The sequence below is a fragment of the Staurois parvus genome, unplaced genomic scaffold, assembly GCF_062004578.1.
Source record: "Staurois parvus isolate SC_StPar_1 unplaced genomic scaffold, SC_StPar_1.0 ptg004044l, whole genome shotgun sequence".
In the NCBI taxonomy this organism is placed as follows: Eukaryota; Metazoa; Chordata; class Amphibia; order Anura; family Ranidae; genus Staurois; species Staurois parvus.
Genome location: NW_028321839.1, coordinates 32,779 through 53,323, shown reverse-complemented (window position 1 = coordinate 53,323; position 20,545 = coordinate 32,779). Strand labels below are relative to the sequence as shown.

The 20,545-nt window shown below is 50.3% G+C and overlaps 1 protein-coding gene across 1 annotated transcript; it reads left to right on the top strand.

Moving 5' to 3' along the window:
• Window positions 1-1,171: 1,171 nt before the first annotated feature.
• On the top strand, window positions 1,172-17,850 carry LOC149427088 (vacuolar protein sorting-associated protein 4A-like). The gene is made up of 7 exons (XM_089668272.1): window positions 1,172-1,328; window positions 4,879-5,035; window positions 6,078-6,226; window positions 6,742-6,823; window positions 8,423-8,642; window positions 8,737-8,877; window positions 17,307-17,850. Exons 1-7 carry the CDS (start codon window positions 1,220-1,222, stop codon window positions 17,406-17,408), a joined length of 960 nt encoding a protein of 319 aa, XP_089524398.1. The 5' UTR covers window positions 1,172-1,219; the 3' UTR covers window positions 17,409-17,850.
• Window positions 17,851-20,545: the final 2,695 nt, after the last annotated feature.

Genomic DNA, 20,545 nt, shown 5'->3' with positions numbered 1-20,545 from the left:
ACAAAAGTGAATACATAGCTAAATCATTCACCGTTACTAAAAATGGCCGCAAGGAGAGACATTCAGGGTTTGTTTAAAGGATACATTTGTACACAAAATCAACCCTGCAAAAATAAATCAGTGGGCGACTTTAAACTGGATATTAGAATTGATTTAAATGGTGATTTTTTTCTGACGAGCTCTGGAGGCAGCTCTGCCCTCTGTACATTCGGAGATTATCTATGGAAGTTTAGCAATGAGCCAAGGGACTGTACACAAGAAGGCAATGGATGTTTTGTGGCTCAGTGTCCTTAATACTTGTTAGAATATGGGGGTGTTGGCTACCTTTTCATCTTCATTTCGACAAGCGGGACCACCAATCCAAGAGCACAGCTGACGGACGCTCTTCTGCACTCCGTGCCTGTATGAATATAGCCACAAAGAGAACCCGAGAGGATACAGATATTGCAGATGCAGTATCTACCTTGGTGTTTATAGGTGCTCAGTGTGGGGTGTCCTCATCTTGGCTTCACTTCTCAGCGAGTGACTGATCTGTAATAAGCATGTTGAATGGAGGTTGAGATTTTGCTAGCTGCATGCTTGTTTCTGGCCAGTGGCTCACTAGACCAGCCCAGGGACTGCACAGTGAAAACCAAAGCCAGCAGCAGTTCCAAAATTTCATTTGACCATCTGAATTCAGTAACTTTTCAGCCACTCACCGGGAACTTCTATATGGATCTGGTAAGAGAGCGAAAAGTCACCGTATCTGCATTCCTGTTCTGGTTTGTGACACAAATTATTGAAGACAGATGGCCTGGATGACAGCGAAGCATCTGACATTTAAAGAATGAGAAGCCAACAATGGTTGACGCCAAGGTTTAATATTACCAGCAAGATATCCAGGAGTGATATAGACATGGGATGAGAGAGAAGATAGAAAGGACCAGAAGGTGGTCAGACATCAGTGGGGGTTGGATGGAGAAATAACAGGAAAGAAAGTGAGGAATTGCATCTGGGGTCCAGAAAATACCTGGGGGGGGGGGGGGGGGAAGACAGTCTATCATATGTAAATCTTCTATACATAAATTATAACTTGTAGCCAAAGATGTGAAAATAAAAACATGAAAGCATTTTGAAGGCCTGGTGTGATTTGCACAGCTATCAGTCCTTCCTGTTCATGTGACTTGGACCTTCCACTTCTCATGGTCGCTGTCCCTGTTCTGCTATAGGTGCCATCGTCATGGAGAAGCCAAATGTCCGGTGGAACGATGTGGCTGGATTGGAAGGCGCAAAGGAAGCTTTGAAGGAGGCTGTGATATTGCCTATTAAATTCCCCCATCTATTCACAGGTCAGTGTTTCCCCCATCTATTCACAGGTCAGTGTTTCCCCCATCTATTCACAGGTCAGTGTTTCCCCCATCTATTCACAGGTCAGTGTCTCCCCCATCTATTCACAGGTCAGTGTCTCCCCCATCTATTCACAGGTCAGTGTCTCCCCCATCTATTCACAGGTCAGTGTCTCCCCCATCTATTCACAGGTCAGTGTCTCCCCCATCTATTCACAGGTCAGTGTTTCCCCCATCTATTCACAGGTCAGTGTTTCCCCCATCTATTCACAGGTCAGTGTTTCCCCCATCTATTCACAGGTCAGTGTTTCCCCCATCTATTCACAGGTCAGTGTCTTCCCCATCTATTCACAGGTCAGTGTCTTCCCCATCTATTCACAGGTCAGTGTTTCCCCCATCTATTCACAGGTCAGTGTTTCCCCCATCTATTCACAGGTCAGTGTCTTCCCCATCTATTCACAGGTCAGTGTCTCCCCCATCTATTCACAGGTCAGTGTTTCCCCCATCTATTCACAGGTCAGTGTCTCCCCCATCTATTCACAGGTCAGTGTCTTCCCCATCTATTCACAGGTCAGTGTTTCCCCCATCTATTCACAGGTCAGTGTTTCCCCCATCTATTCACAGGCCAGTGTTTCCCCCATCTATTCACAGGTCAGTGTTTCCCCCATCTATTCACAGGTCAGTGTCTTCCCCATCTATTTACAGGTCAGTGTCTTCCCCATCTATTCACAGGTCAGTGTCTTCCCCATCTATTCACAGGTCAGTGTCTTCCCCATCTATTCACAGGTCAGTGTTTCCCCCATCTATTCACAGGTCAGTGTTTCCCCCATCTATTCACAGGTCAGTGTTTCCCCCATCTATTCACAGGTCAGTGTTTCCCCCATCTATTCACAGGTCAGTGTTTCCCCCATCTATTCACAGGTCAGTGTTTCCCCCATCTATTCACAGGTCAGTGTTTCCCCCATCTATTCACAGGTCAGTGTTTCCCCCATCTATTCACAGGTCAGTGTCTTCCCCATTATACTCAGATTTGGTAATGGGAACAAGTCTCTGTAATGGTGTTGTGATAGCAGACATTGAATTTGGCTGTAAATATACCCCTGAATGAGCAGGGTTATGGTATATTCCTCTCACGGACTATACTGGGATCATCCATGGAGTAACGACTCCTGGCTGGTCACGGTGTGCAGCGTTTATGAAATATGGGACCAGTACACCAGCAAGCTTGTTTCAGAGTGCAAAGATCTTTAATCCTCTATGATCCCATAGAAAAGCAGTGTATGTGCTCTGTGACCAAGCCCCGGGTGGGTGGGGCAAAATACGTAACAGGGTGTGGCCGGAGCGGCGACTGAGGCCATCCATCACATGCTGATATTCTTTGACTCCCGGGGATTGGTTTAAGTGGCGTCCGTCCTCATGTACTTTATCAAGTTTCTGGAGAAACGTGGGTCGCCGCTCCTTCTCTCTTTCTCTGTCTGCAGGGTGATCATTCTTCTCAATCAGCCTCAAGTGGCGCCAGAAGATTTCAAACGGCTTCCATAGAAAAGCAGCGTATCAGGACCATGCAGGCACCCTTCCCCATGCATGTGACGACTCAGGAAGGGTTCGAGATTAGATACTCTTTACTTCTGGTCAAATCTTATACAAATCAAGCAGCTGAACGCCTCACTATGGTCTAGACCACAATCTATGCAAAAGGAAAGGTGCAGCTTTATACCTTTATATAGGACATATGTGTCCTAATTCCCTATATCAAGTCATAAACATTTGTGGAAAGGAAACATTCAAAACTATTATTATAATACAGGATATATATCGCCAACAGTTTGGCAGCACTTTACAATATAAAGGGGGGCGGTACAATTACAATGCAGTTCAATACAGAAGGAATAGGAGGGAACGTCATTAATAAAGTAGTAGTGCTCCGCCATCTTGGAGAAACGCACAGGGAGATAGTAGGAGGAGCGTTGTTTTTTTTCTATCTGTGCAATAATTGGGCCGGGACTGAATCATTCATTTAATAAAGAAGTACTCTGCTATGTGCGGATCTTTTTGATGTTTTTATGGTTGTTTGGAAACAACTGGAGAGTGGTACTAATGTTGAACTGAAGGAAAAGGAGGATGAGGTGTGGAATTGGAGGCTCAAAGTAAAGCACATCAAGACCTTCTTATTCATTTAAGGGGTCACAAGATTTGGGGAGTGTTGAGCACTGGGGAAGTGGAGCGGCACTGTGGAAATCACTGGAGTGTTGAAGCAAGACGCATTCACAGGAGTGATAATCTGCACTGTTAGGACAGTATGGAATCTTCTGCTGGATTGAGGACAGAGGAGCACCAAGATAATTATATGGAGGCACTATATTGACTTTGTTTCTATTGTTTCCTGTCCACAAATGTTTACGATTTGATACAGAGTAATTCAGGCACATATTGGGTAATGTAAGGTCTTAAAGGTATAGTGCTGCACTTTTTCTTTTGCATATACGGAGGAAGGGGCCCTGCATGGTCCTGAAATACTGCTTTTCCTTTGTGATCATACAAGAATAAAGAGTCTGCACTTTGAAACAAGCTTGTCAGTGTTTTGGCAACATATATTTCATCCTAAATGACCAGGATGTCCCCATGTAAAGGGAGGGCACTTTATACTCAGAATCCAGTCTTTGTGAATCCCTCCCCCACCCCTTTCCATAAAACATTGCTGCATTTTGTAGAGTCTACACTGTCATGTTTCCAGGGCTGTCTGCCTGACGGTTTGGACAGACAAGGCTGCATATACTTTACAATCAGCCTGTGTACAGCTGGGACTTGTAGGAAGGTGCTCCAGTCTCACCATTTATTGCACGAAAGGACCACCAACACCATGAGCTCCAGTCTTTAAAACGGAGCATACATCATGTAATCAGTCTCTGGAGGTGCATTCGTTTTCTATAGATGGCAGATATTTGAGAATTTCCTTACCATTATTTGGCTGACTAGTGACAGGTTCAGTTTCATAAAACCTGAGAAGAGGAAAATGCTGCCTGAGGTTTCCTCCAGTTGGATTCCAGTTGTCATTTCTATAGCACAGAATACAAAGTACACCTGACATGCAAATGCCAATACCAAGCCAATGGATCATCAGTAAAGCAAAGAAAGGATGACTGCTGGGGGGCTTGACAAGTCAGCCAGAGAAGCTTCCATGCCTTCTTATAACTGTGAATAATGAACAAATCCTTCATGACTTGCTAAAGCTGAACAGGCACTAGAAGGAGTTTAATATCCACGAGACTGTAGTGTGTATTCACTTTGTTGTAGGAGGAAGGGCTTTAGTCCCCAAGTTTAAAGAAGTTTCATCTGCGTAGCAAATTTAAATTATCCTCATATGGGCACCCAAGAAACTCTTAGATAAGGACGTTAATAGCACCTTGTGGGACTTGCTGTTAGGTAGCACATGTAACTGTTTTGTCTAGGTGACAGGTTCACTTTAAATCAGCAACTTCCTCCAGGAGCTGTCATGCGTTGTCATCATGGGACATTTGTATTCTGTTTCACGTTCCCCCATTCTTCTCTCCAGGAAAGCGTACTCCCTGGCGTGGAATCTTGCTGTTTGGACCCCCAGGAACAGGAAAATCTTACCTGGCCAAAGCTGTAGCAACCGAAGCCAATAACTCTACCTTCTTCTCAGTGTCCTCCTCTGACCTGATGTCTAAGTGGCTTGGAGAAAGTGAGAAGTAAGTGGTTGTGTGGATTACAGGACACTTCCACCCAAGACCCACCAACTACTGTATATGTCTTTCATCTTAATATTCTAAAAGATTTTGGGGGTTTTTTGACTTGTCAGCTACCTACAGCTCTGACATGCAAGAGGGTTACAGTCTAAAGCTGGCCATATACTGTACAATTTGATATGGATCAGGGATTTTACCCATTCAAAGAGCTGGAAGCCCAATGTTATAATACAAAAAAGAGGAATATGCCTTTCAAAGCAATAATAGTGAAATAATATTACAAATAACAAAATAAAAAACCTACCTAAATATAGATTAATACATAACGTTACCCAAACAGTAAAAGGGAAGAAGGAGACCCCATTGGGGTATCAGGCTAAGGGGTACTGACATTAGTCACATGTGGGGACATTCTTTTTTGGTGACCTTCTGTATTAATCTAAGTTTGGGAACCAATTCTAAGTCATGTGAGCCTCCTTGTAACAGGTGATGCATATATGTGGAGTGGTCCCGAGTATATATAGAGAGAGAATAACATTTGTATTTACAAGGTCATGCTGTTACTTATGTTGCCTTTGTTTGTAACTTTAGAAATAGATTCCAGATCTCCCTGAGGAAGCGGGCTTGTCGTGCGAAACGCGTTGGAAATAACTATATGAAATCTTAGGGATCAATTTGGAATGTGATTGTCAACTGTTGGCATAATATATCACTGTCTTTGTTTTTCACAGTACCTCAATGTTTGTTATTACAAATTCTTTACAATGTTGTATAATAATAATGTAAGCTTTTTTATATACATGGTGTGGTACCTTTAAAATCCTAATAGTATTTTTTTTATATGCTAGGGATTGGGTCTATATTTCAGGATCACTGTGACAGCCAATTACGGTGATCACATGATCAGTAAGACCACCTCTGTCTCAGGGCACTAAGAAATCGTTAAAGGGTCGGCAGGCGCCAGAGCAAGGGGTTAATAAAGCACCTAAATGGATTCTTGATGTTTGATGTGGAAATAATTGTGTAATCTTCCTGTGTATTACAGGCTGGTAAAGAACCTGTTTGAATTAGCGCGACAGCACAAGCCTTCCATCATTTTCATCGATGAGGTTGATTCCCTCTGTGGCTCTCGGAATGAGAATGAAAGTGAAGCTGCCCGCAGAATCAAGACAGAGTTCCTGGTGCAGATGCAAGGTACAGTGCTCTTCCTTAACCTGACAGCCACACCCCGTTCCTCATCGTCACACACCGGTGCATCCTTCCAGTAGATGTAAATCCAAATGGATGAAATGTATTCTACTAAAGCACTGCCATAAACAACGGCAATATAATTTTCTTTTTTAAAATACCTTTTCACATTTCATTGCTGCTGATCTCATCCAACCTCTTTGCAGTGACTTCTTGTCTACATGCACTTGCTTCAGTGTCAGTTACATGCCATTGCTGAGGGCAGTTTTTGTGATGGCAGTTGGGAGACAGGAACTACGCACTTGTCACCCTATAACTGGAAGTGTCTTCATTTATTGAAAGTTTTAATGTAAACAGATTGAAGATTATTTATAAAATGTCATAAATATGTTAAAGATCAGATAGAGATTTAATGGTTGAGTTTATTTTCATTATGTTAGTGTTTGCCAAAGCTTGGGTTACAATCAGCAGATCCAGTGACTTGGGTTCCACATAACACAATGACCCCTTTCTTCTCCTAGGTGTTGGCAATAACAATGATGGGATCCTGGTTCTGGGAGCTACAAACATACCCTGGGTGCTGGACTCCGCCATCCGAAGAAGGTGAGATTCGGGATTTCAAGAAACTTGATATTTTTACTAGCGTGGTGTGGAAAGCCAAACTCTACAAACGTGTTTTGTTTTTTGATGAGAGGAAGGGTTAGTACTTGTCAAAGTTTTTATTGCTGTCTGTGTCCCCGCTGGGGAGTCCTCACTTTGGGTCCCAATATCCGGGTGTCACTGGCAGAGGAAGTCATGGGAAATGCCTCCACTTGTTTTTTCAGTTGGGTGGGGTAGGATTATAACCTCTGTTGCTATATTCATGTTCCTGCCCATCTGCTGCTGTCTGTCTTCCTGTGTAAAAGCAGTGGTCTCACAGCAGAGGTCTGACATACCCTCCGCTGAGGCAGAGCTAGAGTTCCCTGGTCAGGACGGAGTAGAGATGTGCTGGGGTGTCCGCCAAATCCATCTCTATCATGATTATTATTTTTTTTTTACTCGTCAGCTATGGGCCAGGTCATTCCTGTCTGCAGCACATGTAAACAAAGGGGAGATGTTGGTGACATCACAGCCATTATATGAACACGTACATTTTGTCAAATATATGCATGTGTCCATATAAGGGCAGTGATGTCACCAGGATCCCGCCCCTTTGTTTACATGTGGTTAATTGGAGTAAATATATATATATATCTACTTGATGTTTGGACAGGATGAGTTCAGAGGACGCCTGAGCTCATTTCCAGACAATGAACTGAGTGTATAGCTATAGGCGTGTTTCCGATCCTTTAGCCAATTTAAACTGAAAGTTTAATTGAGTTAAAAGGGATTCCATTTCTACTGGAAAAAATCAGCTGCACATATAAAGTGAAGGCACCGAGAGGTTCTGCATGTACCTGCAGAGGATACAAAAGCCTACAGATACAGAGGAGCACCAGGCCAATCCTCATAGTGTCAATGGTTGTCCATTTCTGTCTCCTGCACATTCCTATTGGCCAGTGTCCTGGCCCATCACAGTAATGGGCCAGTAGAAATGTGTGGGGGGTGTAGCAGCCATCCCTGCAGTACCCAGAAGTACCACATTTGTAATGGCTGCCACACTGCTTTTAGGTTTTCTAGCTGCCTTCACTTTATATCTGCAGCAGTTAGTTTTTGTTGTCACAAAGACAATTCAACAAACAGCAAAGTGATCTGCCTGCGGTCATACTGGCGCTTTAAAGTGGAGAAAAGCCTGAGTCTAACTATTCCTAAAAATGTTCCCTCCCCCCTCTTCCTATCAGTTCTGTCTGACCGGCATACAAAGATTTGTGTACTTACCTATTATTAAGCTTCAGTCATGTGATCTGCAGCTCAGGCGCTCTCAACAACGGCTGTGAATTGCATGAGTGGTAACTTCACCCACAGCCCAGCCTTTGTCGGCACGATCTCCTCTCCCCTGCAGCAGCTGCTTACTTACACAGGGGACTGGAGCTACTGGATCACATGACTGGACTGGATTAGATGGGGGGGGGGGACATTAGGATAGTTTGATTTAGGGTTTTCTTCTACTTTACTAAAGAGTGGTGCGCTGTATTCCAGCGTTTGCAGCTTTTAATAGGTTGTTCCTTTTTATGTTTTTCTTTAGACTTTTGTCTGTAGATAATATTCTATTCTTGTTCTCAGGTTTGAGAAGCGGATATACATCCCACTACCAGAGGAAGCTGCCAGAGCTCAGATGTTCCGTCTGCACCTAGGGAACACCCCCCACAGCCTAAGTGATGCCAATATTCGGGAGTTGGCCCAGAAAACAGATGGCTATTCGGGTGCAGATATCAGCATCATCGTGCGCGACGCGTTAATGCAACCAGTGCGCAAAGTGCAATCAGCCACACATTTTAAAACGGTAGAGAACCAAAAAGCTGATGTGTGTTAGGATAGCTGTGAATTATAATCAGTGTGATGGATGTTCTGATTGGTTGTTCTTCTGTATGTGTCAGGTACGAGGTCCTTCTCGCACTAACCCCGGTGTCATAGTGGATGACCTGCTAACACCGTGTTCCCCTGGGGACCCCGGAGCCGTTGAGATGACTTGGATGGAGGTGCAGGGGGATAAACTGCAGGAGCCTGTAGTCTGCATGGTAAGACCTGTTGTATGAACTGCTGACTAAAGAACAGTCTGTGCTTTTCTTCCAACTGTCATTGGGGTGAAATAGAAAAGGAAAGGAAAAAACGGCCATTGAGGTCTCTTTTCCAGTAGATCCTCCATACACTGTCACACGTGTCAGCTTCATCCACCAATCATGGGCGTAAGTTCTATGACACGCTGTCCAATGGATCATGCACATACATGAGCCTAATGCACTGAAGGGTAGCAGAAAGATATGAAGACACTAATCGGTTCCTTCAGGGATGATTTGTTCCTGAATTCCACCTTTTGGACCTTGTTCCATGTTACATCCATATTTAGGGTGTAACATGGTGCAAATTCTAAATCTGAACAGATGTGAAGCTGAAGGAATGCTCTCTAGTAGCCTGTGCACTGCACCCGTGATTCGCTGTTCTTGGTTGCAGCGCTTCGCAGGGTCCAATGCAAAAAAATAATAGATGCAGATATTTTTCTTGCAGCGGGTAAAATAAGTGTTGAACTTGTCACAATTTTTCTTAGTAAATATATTTTTAAAGGTGCTTTTGACATGAAATTTTCACCACGTGTCGGTAACAACTCATGCAATCCATACATACAAAGAAACCAAAACAATTACGTTCAGAAATTAAGTTGTTTAATAAAATGGAATGACACAGGGAAAAAGTATTGAGTACACGAAGAAAGGGAGGTGCAAAAGGGTATGGAAAGCCAAGACACCAATTGAAATCTGTCAATAATTAGAAAGCAGTCCTGCCCCTTGTCAGTGCAAACTAATATCAGCTGGTTCAGACTCAACTGATAGCCTATAAAAAGGTGTCTCATTACCAAGGTGTCGCACAAGAAACATCTCATGATGGGTAAAAGCAAAGAGTTCTTAAGACCTTCGCAACCATGTTGTTGCAAAACATACTGATGGCATTGGTTACAGAAGGATTTCTAAACTTCTATATGTTCCAGTGAGCACTGTTGGGGCCATAATCCAGAAATTGAAATAACATAATTTACCATAAACCAGCCACAACCAGGTGCTCCTTGCAGGATTGCTGACAGAGGAGTGAAAAGAATTATCAGAAGAGTTGTCCAAGAGCCAAGGACCACTTGTGGAGAGCTTCAGAAAAACCTGAATTAGCAGGTACAATAAGTAATGCACTCAGCCACCATGGCCTGTATGCACGTCATCACGCAAGACTCTATTGCTGAAGAAAAAGCATGTTGAAGCTTGATTAACGTTTGCTGCACAACATTTAGACAAGCTTATGAAATACAGGAGAATGTAGTCTGGTCAGATGAGACCAAAATGGAACTCTGGATGCCATAATACACACCATGTTTGGAGGTCACATGCCACTGCACATCACCCCAAAAACACCAGACCAACAATGAAGCATGGCGATGGGAACATCATGGTGTGGAGCTGCTTATCAGCATACGATACTGGCAAACTTCATGTCATTGAAGGAAGGATGGATGGAAAAATGGACCAAGACATTGTTGATAAAAACCTGCTGCCATCTACCAGGATGATGAAGATGAAGCGAGGACGGACATTCCAGCAAGACAACGATCCCAAACAAAGCCGAGGAAACTCTCCATTGGTTTCAAAGAAAGAAAATAAAGCTGCTAGAATGGCCCAGCCAATCATCTGACTTGAATCCAATAGAAAACCAATGGAAAGAACTAAAGATCCGAGCTCATAGCAGAGGCCCACGGAACCTTCCAGATGTGGAAGACTGAGCCAAAATCCCACCTGAGCGATGCATGTGACTTGTTCCTCCATGCAGGAGGCGTCCGGAAGCATCATCACCAACAAAGGATTTTGTACCAAGTATGAAATACATTTCAGTTAGCGTGTTCAATACTTTTTCCCGGTGTCATTCCATTTTATTACACAGAACTTCAGTTCTGAACTTGTTTTGGTGTCTTTGTATGTATAGATGGCATGGGTTGTCACCTGTGTGTATGGATGGCACGGGTTGTCACCTGTGTGTATGGATGGCACGGGTTGTCACCTGTGTGTATGGATGGCACGGGTTGTCACCTGTGTGTGTGGATGGCACGGGTCGTCACCTGTGTGTGTGGCTGGCACGGGTCGTCACCTGTGTGTGTGGATGGCACGGGTCGTCACCTGTGTGTGTGGATGGCACGGGTCGTCACCTGTGTGTGTGGATGGCACGGGTCGTCACCTGTGTGTGGATGGCACGGGTCGTCACCTGTGTGTGGATGGCAGGGATTGTCACCTGTGTGCGTGGATGGCAGGGGTTGTCACCTGTGTGCCTGGATGGCACGGGTTGTCACCTGTGTGCCTGGATGGCAGGGGTTGTCACCTGTATGCCTGGATGGCACATGTCACCTGTATGCCTGGATGGCAGGGGTTGTCACCTGTATGCCTGGATGGCAGGGGTTGTCACCTGTATGCCTGGATGGCACGGGTTGTCACCTGTGTGTATGGATGGCACGGGTTGTCACCTGTGTGTGTGGCTGGCACGGGTCGTCACCTGTGTGTGTGGCTGGCACAGGTCGTCACCTGTGTGTGTGGATGGCACGGGTCGTCAGCTGTGTGTGGATGGCACGGGTCGTCAGCTGTGTGTGGATGGCACGGGTCGTCAGCTGTGTGTGGATGGCAGGGATTGTCACCTGTGTGCGTGGATGGCAGGGGTTGTCACCTGTGTGCCTGGATGGCACGGGTTGTCACCTGTGTGCCTGGATGGCAGGGGTTGTCACCTGTATGCCTGGATGGCACATGTCACCTGTGTGGGTGGATGGCAGGGGTTGTCACCTGTATGCCTGGATGGCAGGGGTTGTCACCTGTATGCCTGGATGGCACGGGTTGTCACCTGTGTGGGTGGATGGCAGGGGTTGTCACCTGTGTGTATGGATGGCACGGGTTGTCACCTGTGTGTATGGATGGCACGGGTTGTCACCTGTGTGTGTGGATGGCACGGGTCGTCACCTGTGTGGGTGGATGGCAGGGGTTGTCACCTGTGTGCATGGATGGCACGGGTTGTCACCTGTGTGTGTGGATGGCACGGGTTGTCACCTGTGTGTGTGGATGGTAGGGGTTGTCACCTGTGTGCCTGGATGGCAGGGGTTGTCACCTGTATGCCTGGATGGCACATGTCACCTGTATGCCTGGATGGCAGGGGTTGTCACCTGTATGCCTGGATGGCACATGTCACCTGTGTGGGTGGATGGCAGGGGTTGTCACCTGTGTGTGGATGGCACGGGTCGTCAGCTGTGTGTGGATGGCAGGGATTGTCACCTGTGTGCGTGGATGGCAGGGGTTGTCACCTGTGTGCCTGGATGGCACGGGTTGTCACCTGTGTGCCTGGATGGCAGGGGTTGTCACCTGTATGCCTGGATGGCACATGTCACCTGTATGCCTGGATGGCAGGGGTTGTCACCTGTATGCCTGGATGGCACATGTCACCTGTGTGGGTGGATGGCAGGGGTTGTCACCTGTGTGTGTGGATGGCAGGGGTTGTCACCTGTATGCCTGGATGGCAGGGGTTGTCACCTGTATGCCTGGATGGCACGGGTTGTCACCTGTGTGTATGGATGGCACGGGTTGTCACCTGTGTGTGTGGCTGGCACGGGTCGTCACCTGTGTGTGTGGATGGCACGGGTCGTCAGCTGTGTGTGGATGGCACGGGTCGTCAGCTGTGTGTGGATGGCACGGGTCGTCAGCTGTGTGTGGATGGCAGGGATTGTCACCTGTGTGCGTGGATGGCAGGGGTTGTCACCTGTGTGCCTGGATGGCACGGGTTGTCACCTGTGTGCCTGGATGGCAGGGGTTGTCACCTGTATGCCTGGATGGCACATGTCACCTGTGTGGGTGGATGGCAGGGGTTGTCACCTGTATGCCTGGATGGCAGGGGTTGTCACCTGTATGCCTGGATGGCACGGGTTGTCACCTGTGTGGGTGGATGGCAGGGGTTGTCACCTGTGTGTATGGATGGCACGGGTTGTCACCTGTGTGTATGGATGGCACGGGTTGTCACCTGTGTGTGTGGATGGCACGGGTCGTCACCTGTGTGGGTGGATGGCAGGGGTTGTCACCTGTGTGCATGGATGGCACGGGTTGTCACCTGTGTGTGTGGATGGCACGGGTTGTCACCTGTGTGTGTGGATGGTAGGGGTTGTCACCTGTGTGCCTGGATGGCAGGGGTTGTCACCTGTATGCCTGGATGGCACATGTCACCTGTATGCCTGGATGGCAGGGGTTGTCACCTGTATGCCTGGATGGCACATGTCACCTGTGTGGGTGGATGGCAGGGGTTGTCACCTGTGTGTGGATGGCACGGGTCGTCAGCTGTGTGTGGATGGCAGGGATTGTCACCTGTGTGCGTGGATGGCAGGGGTTGTCACCTGTGTGCCTGGATGGCACGGGTTGTCACCTGTGTGCCTGGATGGCAGGGGTTGTCACCTGTATGCCTGGATGGCACATGTCACCTGTATGCCTGGATGGCAGGGGTTGTCACCTGTATGCCTGGATGGCACATGTCACCTGTGTGGGTGGATGGCAGGGGTTGTCACCTGTGTGTGTGGATGGCAGGGGTTGTCACCTGTATGCCTGGATGGCAGGGGTTGTCACCTGTATGCCTGGATGGCACGGGTTGTCACCTGTGTGTATGGATGGCACGGGTTGTCACCTGTGTGTGTGGCTGGCACGGGTCGTCACCTGTGTGTGTGGATGGCACGGGTCGTCAGCTGTGTGTGGATGGCACGGGTCGTCAGCTGTGTGTGGATGGCAGGGATTGTCACCTGTGTGCGTGGATGGCACGGGTTGTCACCTGTGTGCCTGGATGGCACGGGTTGTCACCTGTGTGCCTGGATGGCAGGGGTTGTCACCTGTATGCCTGGATGGCACATGTCACCTGTGTGGGTGGATGGCAGGGGTTGTCACCTGTATGCCTGGATGGCAGGGGTTGTCACCTGTATGCCTGGATGGCACGGGTTGTCACCTGTGTGGGTGGATGGCAGGGGTTGTCACCTGTGTGTATGGATGGCACGGGTTGTCACCTGTGTGTGTGGATGGCACGGGTCGTCACCTGTGTGGGTGGATGGCAGGGGTTGTCACCTGTGTGCATGGATGGCACGGGTTGTCACCTGTGTGTGTGGATGGCACGGGTTGTCACCTGTGTGTGTGGATGGTAGGGGTTGTCACCTGTGTGCCTGGATGGCAGGGGTTGTCACCTGTATGCCTGGATGGCACATGTCACCTGTATGCCTGGATGGCAGGGGTTGTCACCTGTATGCCTGGATGGCACATGTCACCTGTGTGGGTGGATGGCAGGGGTTGTCACCTGTATGCCTGGATGGCAGGGGTTGTCACCTGTATGCCTGGATGGCAGGGGTTGTCACCTGTATGCCTGGATGGCACGGGTTGTCACCTGTGTGGGTGGATGGCAGGGGTTGTCACCTGTGTGTATGGATGGCACGGGTTGTCACCTGTGTGTATGGATGGCACGGGTTGTCACCTGTGTGTGTGGATGGCACGGGTCGTCACCTGTGTGGGTGGATGGCAGGGGTTGTCACCTGTGTGCATGGATGGCACGGGTTGTCACCTGTGTGTGTGGATGGCACGGGTTGTCACCTGTGTGTGTGGATGGTAGGGGTTGTCACCTGTATGCCTGGATGGCACGGGTTGTCACCTGTGTGTGTGGATGGCACGGGTTGTCACCTGTGTGCCTGGATGGCATGGGTTGTCACCTGTGTGTGTGGATGGCACGGGTTGTCACCTGTGTGTGTGGATGGCACGGGTTGTCACCTGTGTGTGTGGATGGCACGGGTTGTCACCTGTGTGTGTGGATGGTAGGGGTTGTCACCTGTGTGTGTGGACGGCACGGGTTGTCACCTGTGTGCCTGGATGGCACATGTCACCTGTATGCCTGGATGGCAGGGGTTGTCACCTGTATGCCTGGATGGCACATGTCACCTGTGTGGGTGGATGGCAGGGGTTGTCACCTGTATGCCTGGATGGCAGGGGTTGTCACCTGTATGCCTGGATGGCAGGGGTTGTCACCTGTATGCCTGGATGGCACGGGTTGTCACCTGTGTGGGTGGATGGCACGGGTTGTCACCTGTGTGCGTGGATGGCAGGGGTTGTCACCTGTGTGCCTGGATGGCACGGGTTGTCACCTGTGTGCCTGGATGGCAGGGGTTGTCACCTGTATGCCTGGATGGCACATGTCACCTGTATGCCTGGATGGCACATGTCACCTGTGTGGGTGGATGGCAGGGGTTGTCACCTGTATGCCTGGATGGCAGGGGTTGTCACCTGTATGCCTGGATGGCAGGGGTTGTCACCTGTATGCCTGGATGGCACGGGTTGTCACCTGTGTGGGTGGATGGCAGGGGTTGTCACCTGTGTGTATGGATGGCACGGGTTGTCACCTGTGTGTATGGATGGCACGGGTTGTCACCTGTGTGTGTGGATGGCAGGGGTTGTCACCTGTGTGTGTGGATGGCACGGGTCGTCACCTGTGTGGGTGGATGGCAGGGGTTGTCACCTGTGTGCATGGATGGCACGGGTTGTCACCTGTGTGTGTGGATGGTAGGGGTTGTCACCTGTGTGTGTGGATGGTAGGGGTTGTCACCTGTGTGCATGGATGGCACGGGTTGTCACCTGTGTGTGTGGATGGCACGGGTTGTCACCTGTGTGTGTGGATGGTAGGGGTTGTCACCTGTATGCCTGGATGGCACGGGTTGTCACCTGTGTGTGTGGATGGCACGGGTTGTCACCTGTGTGCCTGGATGGCAGGGGTTGTCACCTGTGTGTATGGATGGCACGGGTTGTCACCTGTGTGGGTGGATGGCAGGGGTTGTCACCTGTGTGTGTGGATGGCACGGGTCGTCACCTGTGTGGGTGGATGGCAGGGGTTGTCACCTGTGTGCATGGATGGCACGGGTTGTCACCTGTGTGTGTGGATGGTAGGGGTTGTCACCTGTGTGTGTGGATGGTAGGGGTTGTCACCTGTGTGCATGGATGGCACGGGTTGTCACCTGTGTGCGTGGATGGCACGGGTTGTCACCTGTGTGTGTGGATGGTAGGGGTTGTCACCTGTATGCCTGGATGGCACGGGTTGTCACCTGTGTGTGTGGATGGCACGGGTTGTCACCTGTGTGTGTGGATGGCACGGGTTGTCACTTGTATGCCTGGATGGCACGGGTTGTCACCTGTGTGTGTGGATGGTAGGGGTTGTCACCTGTGTGTGTGGACGGCACGGGTTGTCACCGATGTGGGGAACTTTTCATGTCATTGGCACCTTTAGGCTTCGTTCACACTATCTTTGAAAGCAGGCATTTGTGGGGTGTTTTTAACGCTCCTCAGACACCCATGGAAATGATACTAAGGGCAGCTCACAGTGTGGTTCACATTCGCAAAACATGAAGCGTTAGCGTCTCTTCGCTTCAAAATTGAAGCCTCATGTTGAGTCGGGAGGAGTTGAAGCCTTTCATCGCCTCCCATTCAAGTCTATGGTGACGCTTCTCAAACGTCTGGCAGGCTTTGCGTTGTGTTTGTGAGGCATTTGCGTTGCGTTTGTGGGGGGTTTGTGAGGCATTTGCGTTGCGTTTGTGGGGGGTTTGTGAGGCGTTTGCGGGGCGTTTGTGAGGCGTTTTCGTGGCGTTTGTGAGGCGTTTGCGTTGCGTTTGTGGGGGGTTTGTGAGGCGTTTGCGGGGCGTTTGTGAGGCGTTTTCGTGGCGTTTGCGGGGCGTTTGTGAGGCGTTTGCGGGGCGTTTGTGAGGCGTTTGCGAGGCGTTTGCGGGGCGTTTGCGAGGCGTTTGCGAGGCGTTTGTGAGGCGTTTGCGGGGCATTTGCGGGGCGTTTGTGAGGCGTTTATACCATTAGAGTTTATTGGCGTTTGTAGTGCGGATTTAGCGCATGTAAAATGCCTATAAAGCGCCTCAAATCTGCGCAGAGGGATCCCAGCAAAGTGCGGGACTTCTTCCCTCGTGTCCCGGCAGAGGACTCCATTCACATGACTGGGCTCTAGTACCCGCACAAGACGCAGCTCGCGTGGCTCCATATATGTGAGCCGGGGGTAACGCTATAGAGGTGTTTTTGAAGAGTTAGAAGTTTCGTCAAGTGTGAACGTAGCCTTAGAATTATATTTACCGAGGAAAATGGCGACGTGTTCAGTACTTGTACCCGCTTGTCGGTGCGATTCTTATTGATTTACAATCGTTGGATTACGCCTTTGAATCTGCCGATCGCTGTTTGTAGGCCTGTAATGCTGTGCTCTCAGGTGAGGGTGACAACATCCCTCACCACCATCACTGTACGGGACACGAACGCCCTACAGCCGCAGCACATTGATGCCAGGATAATGTGTGGAATTTATTGGTGCAGAATTTGGGGCCAGATGAAAGAATACAGATTGCGATTCGGATCGCCTAACGCACTTCTGTTTTCCCTCTCAGTCCGATATGCTGCGATCTCTGGCTACGACCCGGCCCACCGTCAATGCTGAGGACCTGCTAAAAGTGAAGAAATTTACAGAAGACTTTGGGCAGGAAGGATGAACCCCGGAGGGAACCAGGAGGGAAGGGGGCATCATGTTTGCTTGCTTGTCTCTAAGTGCCCCAACCGGTAACATGGCAGGAAGGCTCCGGCCACCCTCTCCCGTATCCAGGACTCCTTGTGTCCCCTCTGGCCCCGCACTGCCTGGGAGGTTCCACTCACCTTCAACAAGCTTCTGTCTGAGGTTTACATTCATTTGCCATCAGTCACCAAATCTCCATGTGACTGCCTTCCCTTCCCCTAACAGCCTACAGGGGGAGCCCTCCCTTCCTGCCTGACTTCTAATTGACTGTAATGCCCCGATCCCTTCCTAGACCCCCCGGGGGCATCAACAGGGGGGGGCTCCGATGTCTCCATACCCACCAGTGTCCATATTCTTCCCCCACTCCCTGCCAGTACTGCAGATGAGTGTTCAGCTGTGTAAATATATCCTCTTTCAGTTCATCTTTTGTCTTCTCGTTCTTCAGTGGAATTCGCACGACGCGTCTTCTGGCGCCACATCCAGGACTGCCGATTGAAGCTGCACTCAGACGTGTCCAGTAAAAATGTCTTGTTTGTAAAGCTGAGGTTTAGGCAAAGCATATTTCCCTACAGATTTACTTCCATGACTTACCTGTAAGGAGGTAAGTCCTACCAAGTGCAGACTGCTGGAGAAATCCTCACTGCTGGGCTGCCCCGTCCTCTTCCTGCGGCAGAACCTCCAGCACTGTGGGGGTTAACAGCTTCAGATCTCTGGGCTTGGCTGATCTAAAGATGGTCTAATAGGGACACGCCCCCTCCTGCCCTCTCCTCCAATGAGAAATGTTTCTTCACTGATTATACTGCCAGTAAAGTAATCTGTGAATGGAGAATCTCAGACACTCATCCATTCACAGATCATGTTACAGGCAGTGGAATCGGTGAGAAAACATTTCTCATTGGAGGAGCAGGCAGGAAGGGGCGTGTCCAGTCAGATCTGAAACCCCCATAGAGCAGTAAATTCTGTAGCAGGAAGAGGACAGGGCAGCCTTGCAGTGAAGATTTCTCCAGCAGTCTGCACATTGTAGGACATACCTTATTACGGGTAAGTCGTGGACCTAAAGCTGTATCTCTAAATGCAAGTAGAGTAAGTAGCTGAATTGATGTTGGTTGCAGCCGGCTGCGGTCTCTGTACAGCAGTGCTCAGGGAGGGATGAATTGCACCCAGAGCCAGTCTGTGGAGTGATGAGTCTGCTGCTTCTCCATTCACTGTCCAGTCACAGACAGCAGGAGGGACATGACCTGTAAGTGGTAACTACAGCAGAGTAACATGCTGTGTGACAGAGCTGTGTAAATCCTAGGACTGGATGGACAGAAATCCTTTGGCAGGAAAGCAGTTCCTATATATGTATTCTCTGTATTGTTCTGTTTGCCTGGAGTTCCATTTGGTGACTAGAAAAGCCGGAACACTTGTAAGTTCATGATTGTTCGCCATGTGGAGTTGTGAAAGCGATCTCTGCCAGGAGAATATTCTGAGGGCTGCTGACCTCCCCTCAGGGATTGCTGATGTTCGGCCCTCAGGATGCCCATTGGCCCCTAATATGGAACAATATACAGAGGACGACTTTGTGGGTTGGGGGCTCAGAAAGCACCTAAGCCAGCGTGCAGAGTGCGTGCACTGACCCCCAGTGACCAGCCCCCATAGTGCGTACACTGACCCCCAGTGACCAGCCCCCATAGTGCGTGCACTGACCCCCAGTGACCAGCCCCCATAGTGCGTACACTGACCCCCAGTGACCAGCCCCCATAGTGCGTACACTGACCCCCAGTGACCAGCCCCCATAGTGCATACACTGACCCCCAGTGACCAGGCCCCCATAGTGCGTACACTGACCCCCAGTGACCAGGCCCCCATAGTGCATGCACTGACCCCCAGTGACCAGGCCCCCATAGTGCATGCACTGACCCCCAGTGACCAGGCCCCCATAGTGCGTGCACTGACCCCCAGTGACCAGCCCCCAGAGTGCGTACACTGACCCCCAGTGACCAGGCCCCCAGAGTGCGTACACTGACCCCCAGTGACCAGGCCCCCAGAGTGCGTACACTGACCCCCAGTGACCAGGCCCCCAGAGTGCGTACACTGACCCCCAGTGACCAGGCCCCCAGAGTGCGTACACTGACCCCCAGTGACCAGGCCCCCATAGTGCGTACACTGACCCCCAGTGACCAGGCCCCCATAGTGCGTACACTGACCCCCAGTGACCAGGCCCCCATAGTGCGTACACTGACCCCCAGTGACCAGGCCCCCAGAGTGCGTACACTGACCCCCAGTGACCAGGCCCCCAGAGTGCGTACACTGACCCCCAGTGACCAGGCCCCCATAGTGCGTACACTGACCCCCAGTGACCAGGCCCCCATAGTGCGTACACTGACCCCCAGTGACCAGGCCCCCATAGTGCGTACACTGACCCCCAGTGACCAGGCCCCCAGAGTGCGTACACTGACCCCCAGTGACCAGGCCCCCAGAGTGCGTACACTGACCCCCAGTGACCAGGCCTCCAGAGTGCGTACACTGACCCCCAGTGACCAGGCCCCCATAGTGCGTGCACTGACCCCCAGTGACCAGGCCCCCAGAGTGCATACACTGACCCCCAGAGTGCGTGCACTGACCCCCAGTGACCAGGCCCCCAGAGTGCGTACACTGACCCCCAGTGACCAGCCCCCAGAGTGCGTGCACTGACCCCCAGTGACCAGCCCCCAGAGTGCGTGCACTGACCCCCAGTGACCAGCCCCCAGAGTGCGTGCACTGACCCCCAGTGACCAGCCCCCAGAGTGCGTGCACTGACCCCCAGTGACCAGCCCCCAGAGTGCGTGCACTGACCCCCAGTGACCAGGCCCCCAGAGTGCGTACACTGACCCCCAGTGACCAGGCCCCCATAGTGCGTACACTGACCCCCAGTGACCAGGCCCCCAGAGTGCGTACACTGACCCCCAGTGACCAGGCCCCCAGAGTGCGTACACTGACCCCCAGTGACCAGCCCCCAGAGTGCGTACACTGACCCCCAGTGACCAGCCCCCAGAGTGCGTGCACTGACCCCCAGTGACCAGCCCCCAGAGTGCGTGCACTGACCCCCAGTGACCAGCCCCCATAGTGCGTGCACTGACCCCCAGTGACCAGCCC